General features: G+C 42.5%; 1 protein-coding gene across 10 annotated transcripts in view; it reads left to right on the top strand.

Annotated features, from left to right (window-relative positions):
• Positions 1-16,701, top strand: part of FRMD6 (FERM domain containing 6) — an 85,257-nt gene extending 68,556 nt beyond the window's left edge. For all 10 annotated transcript variants that reach the window (XM_084887045.1, XM_084887040.1, XM_084887043.1 and 7 more), the window contains 4 exons: positions 294-629; positions 2,001-2,132; positions 4,130-4,221; positions 13,830-16,701. In XM_084887045.1, coding sequence (XP_084743171.1) covers positions 294-629; positions 2,001-2,132; positions 4,130-4,221; positions 13,830-14,114 — 845 coding nt within the window. In that variant the 3' untranslated portion in view covers positions 14,115-16,701. The remainder of the gene's footprint in view (positions 1-293; positions 630-2,000; positions 2,133-4,129; positions 4,222-13,829) is intronic.
• Positions 16,702-18,311: the final 1,610 nt, after the last annotated feature.

The raw sequence follows: 18,311 nt of genomic DNA, 5'->3' as shown, positions 1-18,311 counted from the left end.
TATTTCACTGTGGGACCAATGACAGTCTGCTGACACGAGGCGGTCGGTCATGGAGCAGCCTTCTTCTCTGGAGTTTGAAGCTCTAAAACCCTGAGTAATTCAAGTGCTCCCCTCAAACGTGTCACCCTGGCTTTTGTTCACTTGGCAGTGTTCTTAGGGGGAGAGCCTGTCAGGAGATTCTGAGAGTGAACTTGTACTTGATCTTGGCCTGATGGCTGACCCACTTAAGCTCGCCATCCGGTCCCCCTGTCTTGGTTGAGTGTAATGACCACCGGTTGTTTCTTCCCGCGCAGAGAAGAAGCAGTACCGGGAATCCTACATCAGTGACAACCTGGACCTTGACATGGACCAGCTGGAGAAGCGGTCCCGGGCCAGCGGGAGCAGCGCGGGCAGCATGAAGCATAAGCGCCTGTCTCGTCACTCCACCGCCAGCCACAGCAGTTCCCACACCTCGGGCATCGAGGCGGACACCAAGCCCCGGGACCCGGGGCCGGAGGACAGCTACTCGGGCAGCGCCATCCACCGCAAGCTGAAGACCTGCAGCTCCATGACCAGCCACGGCAGCTCCCACACCTCAGGGGTGGAGAGCGGCGGCAAGGACCGGCTGGAAGAGGACTCGCAGGACGATGGTAACCTTCCCCCCGGGCCCTCCACACCGACAGGACAGCCCCCGTCCTAATGGCTCATTTCTTTTTCTCTGCTAGTTGTTTTTCGGTTCTACAGAAGTGATATTTGCACAACAGCTAAGAAGTAATAAAATAGAGAGAGAAGTGTCATGCCACCTTCCCCAAGACTTGATTGGGTTGTTTGTGAACAAAACATCCCTCTAGTCATGAAACTTTGCCACCACAGGGTTGGGTTGTTGTAGATTCTAGGTTTTAGGATTTTATGAGGAAAAGTTAGTCCCACAGCCCTTGGGTCTGCATTTCTGATTTCCACATGAAATAAACATTAGTTAGGACTACAGATTGGATTCAATGATAGTGACATAAATGCCTTGAACTTAAAAAAAGTTTTGAGTCCAGGCTATTTGATTAATTAGTATTGCTTAAATACTTCTCATATCACCAGAACACTGGGGAGTATAAAAGAAACACAGCATCTGGCCATGTAACTGTGGTAAGGAAATAAGATAATGATATACAGCCTATATCAGCCAAAATTAGCATTTGTTTACATCTTTTTTATTATTTTTCTGCCTCAAATAAATGCCATAGCATTCAGGTTTGGGGAAGAGAAACTGACTCCATTAAGGAAAGCTGCAGAACATGTTTGGTTACTATAGAATTCATATAGTAATCAAACTGAGTCACTAACTTCCCTGAGACTAGGCAGCTATGGGCAGTGGGGAGCTCCATGAACTATTCATTCTCTGTCAACAGTCTGCTTTGGCATTAGCCAAATGACCCATCGGTTTCCATTTGCCCTGTGACTGAAGCATGGTAGGATAGGTTTTCTTTTTTCTTAAAGAGTAAACAACAGTTGACAAATCATGGTGTTGGAAGACCTGTGGAGAACACAGCAGTCTTTTGAGAAAGAGAACAAATAGCATCTGGTTGAGAATTGTCCCAAGAGTAGACTGCTGTAGAGCCTCATAAGCCAACTTATTTTCAAATATGATAACTAGAGGACCAATGCACAAAGATTCATGCAAGAATGGGCTTCCATCCCCTGGCTGCCAGCACTGCCTTTGCTCTGGCCCAGAGCCACCTTTCTGCCTTATCACGCTACCCAGAGTCCCAGAGTGTCTGGGACAGTGTGGAATGCCTGTGTTATTGCAATGGCCACTTGGCACCTGTGTATGCAAATCAACTCACCATCTTTGTTGGGTTAATTTGCATACTCACTCCTGATTGGCTGGTGGGCATCATGAAGGTACTGTCAATTTGCATATTTCTCTTATTAATGTAGATCATATAGTCTCCCTTAGAATGTGGCTATGCAGTATGGTGATCATTTCCCTTTATGCCGCTACATGTCTTTTCCTTTTTCTGTGTCAGAAATAGAGATGTTGGTTGATGACCCCAGGGACCTGGAGCAGCTGAACGAAGACTCTCTGGAGGTCAGCCCGGACATGTGCATCTACATCACGGAGGACATGCTCCTGTCGAGGAAGCTCAATGGACACTCTGGTGAGCTCTCCCAGGGAGTTTCCCTTAGCAGTATGGGTTTTGTTTTTAGACCTCAGTTACCTTCTGTTTCTGTCACATGTCATGAATTAATCTCTGTTCTTTAGAGAAAGATGCCTTAGTATATTGGTTGGCAAACTCATTAGTCAACAGAGTGGCAAACCACAGCTTACGAGCCGCTTGTGGCTCACGAGCCTTAGTACAAGTACTGTCCAAGTGGCCTGGGCACTTATTGTTATGCCACTCAAAGCTTTGATTGAGTGAGAGACCCTGTTAGGGCTGGAGTGACTGCTATTGCCCTGTCAAGACCCACAGTCCCACCCTAGCTGGTGTGACTCAGTGGATAGAGCATTGACTTGTGTAGTGAAAGGTCCAGGGTTCAATTCTGGTCAAGGGCACATGCCTGGGTTGCGGGCTCGGTCCCCAGTGTGGGTCATGCAGGAGGCAGCCAATCAGTGATTCTCTCTCACCATTAATGTTTCTATTTCTCTCTCCCTCTCCCTTCATCTCTGAAATCAGTAAAAATATATTAAAAAATAAAAAAGACCCACAGTCCCCGATGCCGAGCCTCCTCCATGCGCATGGGGCAGGGAATCAGATGAATAAGGCCAGCACAGTCCCCCCACCCTGGCACTCACTCTACAAGAGCAGGAGGGACCATATGGGAGAATCCCACTGGCTGGCCTAGCAGCACCCTGGCCTTCAGGTGCTCTGCCAGGAACAGACCTGCGGTGGTGGCAGGATCCTCTGCCTGACCAACAAAGGCCAGCGCTCCCGGCACACTCAGCTTAGTTCTTACACCCAGCTTTCCTCCCTTCTGTCCATTTGTTTAATGGGTTGAGTTTTTCTTACAAGTAACATTTCAATGTGTATTAAAATAAATTCATAATTATATGCACATTATAGGTGCACAGACAGCACACTCTCACTCACTGTGAGTGTGTGCATGTGTGTGTATGAAACAATGTACACGAAAGTGCTTGTGGGGAGTGGGTGCAAGGGAAGCCTTTAACACAGGAAGTTATTTCTATAGGTTACTAGCAGCGGCTGAATGAGAATCACATTCCAGTTTTGTTTTGTTTTTAATAAGCTTCCAGGTACTTAAATTACTCACCTGTTTGCAAGAAAAATGTCAGTGATCTTCCCATACATTCCCAGCTCTTGTTGGCAGTTTTACCTTCTGAAACATTTCTTGGGGATGCTTCACCCACACACCGCAGTCTCATACGGAAGTGTCAGCCCTGGATTTGCGTTTCCAAGTATCAGCAGGTTGCCCCTGAGCACTGGGGTGACTAGGGACCCTGCCGATCTTCCCTGCGGCCTCCCATTTCAGGTTCTCACTAGTGAGGGGGATTGGCTGCAGGAGGTATGGGCCACAGTGTCCCTGCCAGTTAAGAAGAGTGTGTTTCCTGTGCAGGCCCGGCACTTCGTGCTTGTCATGCACATGCTCTTTGATCGTCATAAAACTATTGGTAGGTGCTGCTGTCAGCCCCTGTATATGAGACTCAGGGTGGTTAGGTACCTGGCCAGGACACATAGCTGATTACTTGTCTGGGCCGAGGATCAACCCAGAGCCCTCACATTACCCACTGCACATCCAAGTGGACCAAACTGAGAAGTCACTGTCCGGCTGGGATTAAGCTCCGAGCTGGTGTTACGTGGAAAGTGGGAAGATTGCAGGAGAGCTAGCAAAGACACTCCTCCATCCTGCGGTCTTTGTTTTTACTTCTAACTTCGTCATAGATAGCTTCGTGAGAAGTTTATTTCAGAAGATTCAGGCTCTAAATTTCTTCCTATACTCAAACCCCACATTCATCTCAACCTATCCCTCACCCCAGTTTCCTACAAGATACAGGATCAAATGGGTTTCTCCTACCAAAGACTCACTGTGAGATTTTTCCAATAATGGTTAATATTTCATCTTTCCTTTTCAGTAGCAGCAGTGTATGTGTAAAAAATAAGGTGAAATCTTCATTGCTTTTTTTTCTGTTTTACTTTAGGGCTGATTGTGAAAGAAATCGGTTCTTCCACCTCCAGTTCCTCTGAAACAGTTGTCAAACTTCGTGGTCAGAGCACCGATTCTCTTCCACAGGTATGGAGGGAACTGAGCACTCTAAATAGCAAGTCAGCGTGCAAATTTATCTATAGAGGCGAAAATTAAAAATCCTGAGGAAATGATTCTTACCAGATACATGCATTACGGTTTCATTCTGAACTGACTTCCAGTTGATTTGCTGGTTCCATTTAGCTTGGAGTGGATTTGATTTTGGATAAATTATGCACCTGTGTCACACTCCAGGTGTCCAGACCTCAGGCTGACTGTGTGTGTGTGTGTGTGTGTGTGTGTGTGTGTGTGTGTGTGTGTGTTGATGGACCACAACAACGAAAGGGTCAGGTGTGCTGGGTAGAGGTGTTGCTCCACACTCTAATTCTCCCGTTCAGAGTAAACTTTCAAAGTATGCTATGGGAGGATATTTGATAACCTGCTCACACTAATGCTAACCTAATCATACTCTAAAACTCACGGTTGCAGTATTTGGATAAAATGTACAACTCATATTGACCTCTATTTTCTTTTTTTTTTTTATTTATTTATTTATTTATTTATTTATTTATTTATTTATTTATTTTTTACATATTTTCTTGATTTTTTTTTATTGCCCCCCTCCCTCCCTCCCTCCCACACATCCCCTCCCTCCCCATAGTTTTATGTCCATTGGTTGTACTTATATGCATTTATACAAGTCCTTCGGTTGATCTATTATCTCCCCCTAATATCCCTACCCTCCCCACTGTAATTTGACAGTCTGCCTGTTGCTTTACTTTCTCTATATCTGTCTCTTGGTTCATCAGTTTATAAAGATCTTTATCATCCACCGATGTGTGAGGTCATGTGGTGTTTCTCTTTCGTTGATTGGCTTATTTCACTCAGCATGATGTTCTCCAATTCCATCCAGGTTGCTGCAAATGATGAGAATTCCTTCTTCTTTATGGCAGCATAGTATTCCATTGTGTAGATGTACCATTGTTTTTGGATCCAATCATCTGCTGACGGGCACCTAGGCTGTTTCCAAATTCTGGCTATTGTAGATTGTGCTGCTATGAACATAGGGGTGCATATATCCTTTCTGATTGGTGTTTCTAGTTTCTTGGGATATATTCCTAGAAGTGGGATTACTGGGTCAAATGGGAGTTCCATTTTCAGTTTTTTGAGGAAACTCCACACTGTTCTCCACAGTGGTTGCACCAGTCTGCATTCCCACCAGCAGTGCACGAGGGTTCCTTTTTCTCCGCAACCTCGCCAACACTTGTCGTTTGTTGATTTGTTGATGTTGGCCATTCTGACAGGTGTGAGATGGTACCGCATTGTTGTTTTGATTTGCACCTCTCGGATAATTAGTGACTTTGAGCATGTTTTCATGTGCCTTTTGGCCTTCCTTCTGTCTTCTTTTGAAAATATTCTGTTTAGGTCCATTGCCCATTTTTTAATTGGATCATTCATCTTCCTTTTATTTAGTTGTATAAGCTGTCTGTAAATGTTGGAGATTAAACCTTTATCAGTGGTAATATTTGCAAATATGATCTCCCACACCGTGGGCTTTCTTGTTGTTTTATTGATGGTTTCTTTTGCTGTAAAAAAGCTTTTTATTTTGAAGTAGTCCCATTTGTTTATTTTCTCTTTAGCTTCCATTGCCCTAGGGGCAGTATCAGTGAAGAAGTTATTTTGGCATACGTCTGAGATTTTGCTACCTGTGGATGCTTCTAGTATTTTTATGGTTTCCCGTCTGATGTTTAAGTCCTGTATCCATTTTGAGTTTATCCTTGTGAATGGTGTAAGTTGGTGATCTAGTTTCATTCTTTTGCATGTGTCTGTCCAATTTTCCCAACACCATTTATTGAAGAGACTGTCTTGACTCCATTGTATATTCGCGCCTCCTTTGTCAAATATTAATTGAGCATAGTGATTTGGGTTGATATCTGGGTTCTCAATTCTATTCCATTGATCTATTTGTCTGTTCTTGTGCCAGTACCAGGCTGTTTTGAGAACAGTGGCTTTGTAGTATAGTTTGAAGTCTGGTATTGAGATCCCTCCTACTTTACTCTACTTTCTCAGAATTGCTGTGGCTATTCGGGGTCTTTTATTGTTCCAAATGAACTTTTGGAGAGTTCTTTCTAGGTCAGTGAAATATGTCGTTGGTATTTTAATGGGGAGTGCATTGAACCTATAGATTGCTTTAGGAAGTATGGACATTTTGATGATGTTGATTCTACCAATCCATGAACATGGTATGTTCTTCCATCTCCTTACATCTTCCTCTATCTCTTTTTTCAGTGTCGTGTAGTTTTCCGCAAATAGGTCCTTTATTTCTTTAGTTAAATTTATTCCTAGGTATCTTAATTTTTTTGGTGCGATGGTGAATGGAATTGCTTTTTTAGCCTCTGTTTCTGTAGTTTCACTGTTGGTGTATAGAAATGCCATGGATTTCTTGGCATTAATTTTATATCCTGCTACGTTGCCAAATTCATTTATTAAGTCAATTAGTTTTTTAATGGAGTCTTTTGGGTTTTTTATGTACAATATCATGTCATCTGCAAATAAGGATAACTTTACTTCTTCTTTTCCAATTTGGATGCCTTTTATTTCCTCCTCTTGTCTAATTGCAATGGCTAGTACTTCCAGAACTATGTCAAACAGGAGTGGCGAGAGTGGGCATCCCTGTCTTGTTCCTGTTCTTAGAGGGAATGGTTTTAGTTTTTGCCCATTGAGTATAATGTTGGCTGTGGGTTTATCATATATAGCTTTTATTATGTTGAGGTATGATCCTTGTACTCCCACCTTTTTAAGAGTTTTTAACAGGAAAGGGTGTTGGATTTTGTCAAATGCTTTTTCTGCGTCAATTGATATGACTATATGATTTTTATCTTTCAATTTGTTTATGTGATGTATCACGTTTATTGATTTGCGGATATTGTACCATCCTTGCATTCCTGGAATAAATCCTACTTGGTCATGGTGTATGATCTTTGTGATGTTCTTCTGGAGTCGATTTGCTAGAATTTTGTTGAGGATTTTGGCATCTATGTTCATGAGGGATATTGGCCTGTAATTCTCTTTCATTGAGTTGTCTTTATCTGGTTTTGGTATTAGGGTGATGTTGGCTTCATAGAAGGAGTTCTGAAGTGTTCCTTCCTCTTGGATTTTTTGGAATAGTCTGAGGAGGATAGGTTTTAGTTCTTCCTTGAATGTTTGGTAAAACTCTCCTGTGAAGCCATCTGGCCCTGGGCTTTTGTTTGCTGGAAGCTTTTTGATGACGGTTTCAATTTCTTCCCACGTCACTGGTCTATTGAGATTTTTAGATTCTTCCTGATTGAGTTTTGGCAGTTTGTATTTTTCTAGGAATATGTCCATTTCCTCCAGGTTGTTTAGTTTGTTGGAATAGAGTTGTTCGTAGTATTTTGTAACAATCTGTTGTATTTCGGTGGGGTCTGTTGTTATTTCACCTCTTTCATTTCTGATTTTGTTTATTTGGGTCCTCTCTCTTTGTTTCTTGGTTAGCCTGGCTAGAGGTCCATCAATCTTGTTTATCCTTTCGAAGAACCAGCTCTTGGTTTTGTTGATCTTATGTATTGTTTCTTTGGTCTCTATGTCATTTATCTGTGCTCTGATTTTTGTTATTTCCTTCCTTCTGCTTACACTGGGCTTTTCTTGTTGCTCTTTTTCTAACTCTTTGAGTTGTAGAGTTAGTTCATCTGTTACCATTTTTTCTAGTTTTTTGCAATAGGCTTGTAAGGATATGAACTTCCCTCTCAAAACTGCTTTTGCTGTGTCCCATAGATTTTGGATTGTTGTGTTTTCATTGTCATTTGTTGCCAGGATGTTTTTAATTTCTTCCTTGATTTCTCTGGTAACCCAGTCCTTGTTTAATAGCATGTTGTTTAGTCTCCATGTATTTGATTTCTTTGGATTATTTTTATTGTAATTAATTTCCAGTTTTATGCCACTATGGTCTGAGAAGATGCTTGATATGATTTCTATCTTCTTGAATTTGAAGAGACTTTGCCTATGTCCCAAAATGTGGTCTATCTTTGAGAATGTCCCATGTGCACTTGAGAAGAATGTATATTCTGTGGCTTTGGGGTGGAATGTTCTAAAGATGTCAATTAATTCCATCTGGTCTAGTGAGTCGTTTAGGATTGATATTTCTTTGCTGATTTTTTGTTTAGATGATTTGTTGAAGGGTGACAGTGGGGTATTAAAATCTCCTACTATGATTGTATTGCTATTAATCTCTCCCTTAATGTCCTCCAGCAGTTTTTTTATGTATTTGGGTGCTCCTGTATTGGGTGCATATATATTTACCAGGGTTATTTCTTCTTGTTGGATTGTACCCTTTAGTATTATGAAGTGGCCTTCATTATCTCTTGTTATGTCCTTCACTCTGAGATCTAATTTGTCAGATATAAGTATTGCTACCCCAGCTTTTCTTTCCTTTCCATTTGCCTGGAAAACTTTTTTTCATCCCTTCACCCTCAGTCTGTGTGCATCTTTTTTTCTGAGGTGGGTTTCTTGTAGGCAACAGATGTAAGGGTCTTGTTTTCTTATCCAATCTGACACCCTATGTCTTTTGATTGGAGCATTTAATCCATTTACATTTAAGGTTATTATTGATAGGTACTCATTTGATGGCATTTTTATTCTATACCCATGTTCCTTCTTCAATTCCTATTTCTTTATTTTTACAGTAGACCCTTTAGCATTTCTTGCATTGCTGGTTTGGTGGAGATAAATTCCTTCAGTCTTTTTTTGTCTGTGAAGCTCCTGATTTCCCCTTCAATTTTGATTGATAGTCTTGCTGGGTACAGTATTCTTGGATTCAAACCCTTCCTTTGCATGACTTTGTATATTTCATCCCATTCCCTTCTGGCCTGATATGTTTCTGTTGAGAAATCAGTTGCTAGTCTGATGGGGGTTCCTTTGTAAGTAACTTTCTGTCTCTCTCTGGCTGCTTTTAAGATTCTTACTTTGTTGTTGTTGTTTGCCACTTTAATTATAATGTGCCTTGGCGTCTGTCTTCTGGGATTCATTTTGCTTGGGACTCTGCGAGCATCTTGGATTTGTGTGGGTTTTTTCTTCTCTATCTCAGGAAAGTTTTCTGTCATTATTTCTTGAAATACTTTTTCCACGTCTACCTCAGTTTCCTTTCCTTCTGGAACCCCTATTATTCGAATATTATTTTGTTTTGTAATGTCCCAAAGCTCCCGTAGGCTCTCCTCCTGCTTTTTAATCTTTTTTTCTAGAAGCTGCTCTAATTGGGTATTTTTTTCCATCTTGTCTTCTAGCTCACTGATGCGGTCTTCCGCTTCATCTAGTCTACTCTTGATGCTTTCTATTGAGTTCTTCATGGTAGCGATGTCATTTTTCATTTCTTCTTGGTTCTTCCTCAATTCCTGATGGTTCTTCCTCATTTCTTCTTGGTTATTGTCAAATTTCTCTTCCATTCTTTTTAGCCAACCAATAATCATTATTCTGAACTCTTGCTCTGGTAGGCTGCTTGCCTCTGGCTCGTTTACTTCCTTTTCTGGTGATGCCTGCTTTTCTTTCATTTGTGGGGTGTTTCTTTGTCTTCCCATGGTATCTCTTTTCAGGATGTCTGGTTATGTGGTGTTCTTTCTCTTGCGTTAATTTATAGGTGCAAAATACAACACTACCAGGTACAACACGAGAGGCACTTAACAGGAATGTATTTACAATATTAATAACCTCTAATAAAGGTAACCCCTAGCGATAGGCAAATTAGGGTATAGGAGAGAAGGAAGGAAGGAAGGTAAAAATAAAATAAAGAAAAATTAAAAAAAAAAAAAAAGTCAAAGAAGAAATAAAGTAATGACAAAATGAAGTTAGAAAACAGGGAGAAAAAGAAGAGAGAGTAAGAGAGAGAGAGAGAAAGAGAGAGAGAGAGAGAGAGAGAGAGAGAGAGAGAGAGAGAGAGAGAAGAAGCAAACTAAAAAAATGGGAAACAAACTATATATATGTGGAGAAAATTGCCATAGATCAACCACTGAGCCCAGCCAATGCCGGTAACAATACTTGGAGATTAATACAAACTACAATACAATATCCACTATTATTAAGTAAGGTTATGATATACAGAAGTCAAAGAAACAAACAAAAACAGAGGATTTAAAAAAAAATACAAAGCAACAATAACAACACTGGAATAAGCATAACAATTTCACTGAAAAGCACAAATATTCACAATAATCAACCTTCACTCAAACAATGAGAAAAGGATAGAAAGTAGAACCGTTTTTTTTTGTGTTTTTTTTTTTTTTTAACTAGTTAATATAGTGCAGAGAGTGATATTTATACACTTGTATCAGGGGTTGGAACTTAGGTCTATGAGTATAGTGAGAGCTTTAGCAGGGGGTATACAGAAAGAATAGAGGAAAAACTAAAGCCGGAAAGGGATAGGATAAACTGGAGACTAAAAGGTTAAAGTTTAGTAAGAAAGTGATGGGGTAAAGGTCGAATTGAGATAGGGTTGAATGATGCTATAGTAGAGATTAAAATAGAATGAAGTTACTCCCAATGTAAAATAAAGACGAAGTAAAATGGTACTGGGGAGGAAAAGAAAAAGAAAAAAAAAATTGCAAAATAGCAGTAGTAATAGTGAAGATAGAGATTGAAAAATGTAATAATTGAAAAGGTAAAATCAAGTAAGGAAAAAAGAAAAAAAAATCGTTTCTGAAGTAAAAGATGTAAAAAATGAAAATTAAATAAAAAATGTAAAAAATGAAAATAAAATAAAGAATAGTATAATTAGCATAAAATTGTCCAGTAGAGTTCAATCACTTCCTCTGTTATTGTATTTGGTATGCCTGGTTCTTGGATCAGAGAGTCTTGCAGTTCCCAGCTTTCCACTGCACCTCAGTTTTGTAAGGTAGTCCTTAATTTTAGGTAGGCTATATCTTAGTTATTTGTGTCCATTTATTTTTGATTAATTAAAAGAAAAAGAAAAAGAAAAAAGAAAAAAAAAAAAAAGGCAGTTTGTAGTTCAGCCCTTAGGTGTCAGTGTTACTGGTTTGACCTCCCAGACTTTGGTTGCTCTGGCCTTCTTTCTCTCTGGGGGCGGGCCCTCGCAGCTCTCCTGGGCTACAATATAGGCGGGGCCGCGGCCGCACTGGGGGCGGGGCCTCGCGGCGCTTTGGTGCTACAATATATCAATAGGTGGGGCCGTGGAGCTCAGGGCCGCACTGGGGGCGGGGCCTCGCGGCGCTCCGGGCCACGGCGCTCAGGGCCGCTCTGGGGGCGGGGCCTCGTGGGAGCAATGGGGCTATCTCAGCCTGAACTCTCAGCCTAGCCACGCAAACTCTGACCTTTCTGTGGGTGGTTGAAGAGCTTCCTTGAATCCACGCGCTTGCTCCGATCGGGGCGCCACAGGTGCTCGATGGACTCCTCGGCTGTGGGTTTTCCAGGCCTCAGAGAAGCTGCTCCCTTCCTGGTAGGGTGGCGCCGCCTTTGCGCCGAGCCCGGAGCTCCGGGAGAAGTCGGGAGTGCTGGCCGCTTGGTCAGGAAAAATTGTCCAGCGGACACTTCCTTACCTTCCTAGAGTGATCCGCTGCCCCTTAGCTGCTAATCAACATTCCCTGAGCGACTCAGATGTTGCTTCTATCTGTTTTGGGACCGGGGTCAGAACAAGTCCATCTGTTCGGTCGCCATCTTCAAGCTCCGCCCCCTGACCTCTATTTTCTGAGTGCTTGCTATCTCTTTCTTGGGTTCTCTCTCTTTTTTTTTTTTTTTCTTCTGTGTATTTCTTTTATTTCTGCCCCCCCACCCCACCCCTGCATTCTGGTAATTTCTGTCTATTGCCTTTTTCTCTCTCTCTTTTTTTTTTTTTTCTTATTTGCCCTTTCTTTTTTCATTTATATAGTTATAATGTGAAATGACATTTTACACTTGATCTTAGCCAAAAGGCCGAGAAGCGATTGAAATGACATTTTATTAAATATTTTTCTGAGTCCAGCCAGTGTGGCTCAGTGTTTGAACATCAACCCATGAACCAGGAGGTCACAGTTTGATTCCCCGTCAGGGCACGTGCCTGTGTTGTGGGCTCAATCCCCAATAGGGAGCATGTAGGAAGCAGCCGATCAGTTATTCTCTCTCATCGTTGGTGTTTCTGTCTCTCTCTCCCTCTCTCTGAAATCAATGAAAACATATTTAAGAACAGATATTTTTCTGAAAGCTCTACTGCGTAACTTCCAAAGCAGTATGTGCCACATGCTTAGGAGGAATGAACTCCAAGGTCCCACTGCCTGGGTTTGCACCCTGCTGGGCCACTAAGTGTTAGTTCTTATGGTACATACATGTTTGTGGGGCACCGCGAAGGATCAGAGTCCTCACCTACAAAGTGGGGAGAGCATTCCTGTGCCCGCCTTGAGGACGTGTGGTAGTGACCTACAGAATTCTCCGTGTGAAAGCCCACGGGCGCCTGGGAGGACATGAGTACAAGGGATGGTCACCTCCAGGGAGTGCTCCAAGGTGACACTTTCTGGTGAAATATTTCTGGGCTCGGACCCTCTTCTCTCCTCCTGGTACTTTTGCCTCTGAATTTTCACAGCGATGTTGGCCTTTGTGGTGTCCCGCAGCATAAGTGAGAGAACAACGCCTCGTTTCCATTAATAACCCATTTAGTATCTTCCATTTATGTAATTATCCGAGCCATTTTTCACACTATTTATGTGTTCAACCGGTGCCACCTCTTGGGATAATGAGCTCCAGGCGTCTGTGACCCGCTGCGAGGAGCCTTTGGCAGAACTCGGCCCCTTGGGGTGCTCAAGAGCTGCCTCTCCGTCCTGGCACCTGCCTCCCAGCCTTCCCTGCACCGGTTATTCTTCCACCCTAAGAATTCTGGCTTTTCACAAAAAAAGGTTCTCCAGTCTTTGTTCCTGGGGAAATAATTAATTTGTTTTTCCATTTCCTATTAACATAATAACAGACCTCAGCATGAAAGCATTGGCACACCGAACCGCCGTATTCTAAAGAAACAGCCTCTTTACCTGTGCAGCCTTATTTTAAGGCAATTGCTTGACTTCTGAGATGCTCGAGAGAGTTGGGTTCCTGTTGCACTCACGTCTCTATGCCTTGGATTATTCATTAGTAAAATTGGGGAGAATAAAAGCACCCGCCTCATAAGGCTCGGCTCATAGCAAGACTGAGTTGATAATACACGTAGTGTGTTTATATCCGGGCCCACCACCACCTACTAAAGGCTCAGGACACGTTAGCTGCTCTTCCTGTTATTGGTGATGCTGATGTTTTTATTCTCAGGGGTTCTGGTGTTTCAGATTAGAAACCTCTTTGACATGCGGGGGTTCCTTAATCCCGAGCCACATGGGACTCTTTGGCCCCTTGAGTGTGGCGCTTCCACAAAATACCACGGCCTGGGCGAGTCTATTTTGAAGAAGTGGCGTTAGAAGAAGCTTACATTTTAAAAATGTTGGCTCTCAAAAGAAATTTCAATCGTTGTACTGTTGATATTTGGCTCGTTGACTGACGAGTTTTGCCGACCACTGCCTTAACTCTTTAAATACAATAGTTTCGCAGCCTCTCTCTTTAAAACGGGGCGAATACCGGTATTGCTAACCTTTCCCCTTGAGCCTATCCTCTTAAAGCTGTTTCAGACTTCCCTTGTTTTGCAGACGATATGTCGGAAACCAAAGACTTCCACGGACCGGCACAGCTTGAGCCTCGATGACATCAGGCTGTACCAGAAAGACTTCTTGCGCATCGCCGGCCTGTGTCAAGACACTGCGCAGAGCTACACCTTTGGCTGCGGCCACGAACTGGACGAGGAAGGCCTGTACTGCAACAGCTGCCTGGCCCAGCAGTGCGTCAACATCCAGGACGCCTTCCCCGTCAAAAGAACCAGCAAATACTTTTCTCTGGACCTCACTCACGACGAAGTTCCAGAGTTTGTTGTATAAAGTGCGTCTGCGTGCAGCTCTGCGGCGGTCCGCCGTCCCCCGGGGGCCGTGAAAGCCATGAGTTCCCTCCTGTTTCTCGTGCCATACGTCCCTCCCCCAGAACACAGCTCTCGCTTTATATTTGCAACGGGAACAAAGCCTCGGGACAACTGCACTTTAAGTATCACACAGACGCGAGAGAGAATGTACAGCAAGATAAGTGCCTGGAGCTCAGGATCCTTTGGGAGGAAAAGTGCTTCGCTGGTTTACCACGCCTTCAGAACGTTGGACCGCGGTGTGTTTGCTCACCGTTCTGTCCTTTTAGTTCCGTCACACGGAACAGCATCATGGTTTTTTATTACGGGGATGGTGTTCGGTGTGTGTGTGTGCCTGTACATATTTTTTTTTTATCACTCCCTCATGAAAAGCCCATGTTTTGAGGGAGGAGAAAAGAGTCTCCTTTTTTCTGGAGAGACTGTGGCCTAGCCCACACTCATCGCCGCCTCCCTGGGGCTGTCCCAGCGTGAACACCGGCGAAGCAGTCAAGATCAGTGCGTCTAGCAAGCCAAAGAGATGTACCCGACGGACGTGCAGGCCGGGGAGGACCGGCAGGTGAGCGAAGCGGTACCTGAAGACGGACTGCGTGCTGCGTGCGGCGCCTGTGACTCCTCCGTGCCCAGTGCCACGTCCCCCCCTGCCCTTCCAGAAAGGAATGGCGCAGCTGTGTTCATGTCACAATGTATTCTGTAGAGTTTCCAACTCTGTTTTCTGTTAAAACTACGAAAATGTCTTAGAAAATGTCCGTGCTTAGTGTTTGTTTTTTTTAAATAAACCAAGAACAAATGATGGGAATGCTAGTTTCTGCTTCACCAGAACTGCCCTAACTCTCCCCAGATGTTAGTATACATAGATACATACATGAGAAGGTGCGTGTTTTTTATGTGTGTAAAGCTTCCGTGACTGTCTTACGTTACGTGGCCGGTCTTGTTGAACAGGAAGGATGCGTTGTTGAATGAATGATACCTACAGACAATCCGTTAACTCATGTAGTTTAAAATGACTATTTCTCATGCGTCTTTTGCCGTGATCCTCAACCCTGGTTGCTTAATAGAATTATTTGGAGAGGTTTTTTTTTAAAAAAAATGCCTGGGTCCCACCTCCAGTGAATTCAATTAGACCCAAGCAGACTGCCTTTTCCTGAAAAGTTCTCCAAATGGAGCCCGTATCAGCAGAGCTGAAAACCACGGATCCAGAGGATGTCTTTTTAATGTTGACATAAAAGCATCCAGAATACATTAGTGTTTGAGAAAGGGCCATTTCAAAGACAGTTTCTGCCACTGCCCTTAGGGGATAGAAGGAAACCGAGTCTGGGGAATGAACTCGTCAGCCTTCAGATGCAATGGCCTTGCTCGCTCTTGACGAGAGAACTTTAGCACAGTGTCTTTCTAGGAGATGTTTTTAATGATTTCATATTTAAAGCATTTGTTTACCATATTTTGATATACCATTTTTCTACCTACCAGGTTTTATTAAAAAAAAAGAAAAAAAAGAAGCGACACTATTATTTTTAAAGAAACAGTCATATTTTTATACAAAGTTAAGTTTTCAGGTAACAAAGATATAGACTTAGGAGATGGCAGAACATGCGGTGTTTGTTACCCATGGATGGGAGTCAGTATTACAGACACACACAGGCGCACACAAGCCTGGTCAAGTCAGTCTAACTTGACACTTCAGAAGAAAAAGGAAAAATTCTGTAGAGTTCTAGAGTCATGGAATCATTATACTTCTATCCAGTGTTTTGAAAGAACCAAAGTTTCAGATATCAGAATGTATAAAAGTATCTCAGCCTCTGTATAAAAGGGTGAAGGTGCAAAAGGATCATCTAGTGACTGTTTTCCTTAGACACCATCACGAATTCACCGTTTCCTGTGGATGCTGGAGGGACAGGTCCTGGGGAAGTTGGTCTGGAAAGAGCCCCGGTCACTACCTGCCCTGTTTCCTCAGCTCTCAGTGTTTCTTGCAAAAGATCAAGGAAAAAAACAAAAAACATAAATGTATTTACTAGGTAGCGCTTTTTACTTTATTTTCTCTCAGCTTCCAGCTGAGCCACGTCTTCAGGGTTCTGCCAGCACAGTTGGTAGTTTTGCACACCTTCTTTCTAATTGGATTGATGCATCGCCTTGTGGGTTTTCAAGAATGAAACATGTTGAGGACACTTTTGTTTTGTGATCCACTGTTTGCAGCAGAATTATATATATATGTGTGTATATGGAAATCCATTTTGAATACCTACATTTTTGTATTTGGAAATTGTTTTAAAAAAAACACAAAAAAAAAGTATAAAGCTGTTATTTATTCTGCGTTTGTTAATGTCCATTGCTGAGTTCGTGTACCGATTTGGTATGCACTGCTTCTGCATTTGTATTTGCAACAGTGAGCTTTCTATCTGCACAAATTGTAAAGAATCCTTTCTGTGAAAGGATCGACATAGCGGGATGATACCAAAAGAGTGTAAAAAAAACAAACTGCATTATTTTGTAATTATTCTTTTAGGCATTTCATGGTAAGATCAACAGTCAATAAAGTTACTTTTTATTTGTCTTTGGGTGATTTTCTTGTTGTTTTTAGTTCTCAACTAAACAAGAGGTGTTTGAGATTGAATGTTTCCTCTGTGTCTTCTTCCTTCCTGTGACAGAGCACGTTACAGGACAGCCTCACGTTCCCGCGAGATAGATGCTGAGCCCTGCCTGTGCCTGGCCTGCTCCGCCCGCGCTGGAAGTGCACTTGTTAGCGTGTAGTCCTCGTGTTCACAGAAAGCAGGTACTATCGTTGTTCTTAAGTTAGCGGTGAAGCAATCAAGGCTCCAAGTGGTGGAGTCCAGTCAGAGAGGCTGGGACAGCCACTATTCAGTTCCAAATTATGGGGCTGAAAAAAACTCTTCTTTAAATATGTATTTTTTAGTTTTTTTAAATTAACTACTATAACTTTTGCCCTTAAAACAATCATCATTGGAGTGTTGGTTTTAACTTCAAAAAGCTTAGTGGTTGCATTTACCTGTTTATTTCTAAAATATGTCTTTATTGGCTTTAGAGAGGAAAGGAGAGGGAGATAGGAATATCGAGAGAGAAGCATCAACATCAATTGGCTGCCTCCTGCATGCCCCTACATGCTCAATGGGATTGAGCCTGCAAACATGGGCACGTGCCCTGACAGGAATCGAACTCATGACCTCTTGGTGTATGGCTCGACATTCAGCCACTTAGCTGCACCAGCTGGGCAGTGTTTGCATTTAAAAGCAAGCATTCTTAAGACTGAGTGTGAGGGATATAAGCATGAAGGACAGAGCCCAGAACTTCGAGTCCATGGACAGGATTCTGAAATGCCCTAGCCCTCCTAAAAGAAAATCCATTACCTTCTTTTTGCTCCTGTTTTCTTGGTTATAAAAAAAGGTGGGAATAATAATTCAAAGAACTGTTGAGGATTGAATAAAATAATAGGTATAATATGCCCTAGATGACTACAGTGAGAAAAAAGGAAGGTTTTCAAATCTGACAAACATTGAACTTTTATAGAATTGAGACATTGGGTCACCTGGAAGCATAAAATCCAAAACACAAGCTTTCTAGTGCAGTGTTATGAATTTTGCAGAGTATTTGGTAAATTGTTAAGTAAATTGGAGGCAAGGGGGGAAAATAGATGTTTGCCTACTATGTGTCTGATATTACACACATCATGACTAATCCTCACAACTAATCCTCTCCCATTTTGTAGCTGAGGAAACTCTTAAACTTGTCCAAAATCCTACAGCTAGTAAATGACAGAGCAGAGTTTTTAACCCAAACTTGTCTCCCAAAGCTTTGCTTTTTGTATTACATACCATGTTACCCACAGCTCTAGAGAAAACTTTGAATCTAAGGGGGAAGACAGACTTAAAATTTTGATGGTGTGATAAATGAAATGTCTGTTCATGAACTATTTTTTTTTTTAGCACCCACTCACTCTGGCAGACACTCAAGGTTTATATAGGTTTTAGCACAGGCCGTGAAGATGTAGGGAGTGGGAACAGGAGTGGGAGGATCAGAGAAGGTTTTACTTGGAAGAAGAGCCTTGAACGGGGACTCTGGCAGGATGGGGTAAGGTACCAGCTATCCAGGCAAAGGCTCAGAAGTGGCCATAACTGCTCATTAAGGGACCTGTGAGGACCCACAAGGGACC

The sequence above is a fragment of the Pipistrellus hanaki genome, assembly GCF_964339955.1.
Source record: "Pipistrellus hanaki genome assembly, chromosome: 1".
Lineage (NCBI taxonomy): Eukaryota > Metazoa > Chordata > Mammalia > Chiroptera > Vespertilionidae > Pipistrellus > Pipistrellus hanaki.
The sequence above is the reverse complement of the archived record's forward strand: the minus strand, read 5'-3'. Positions and strand labels throughout refer to the sequence as shown.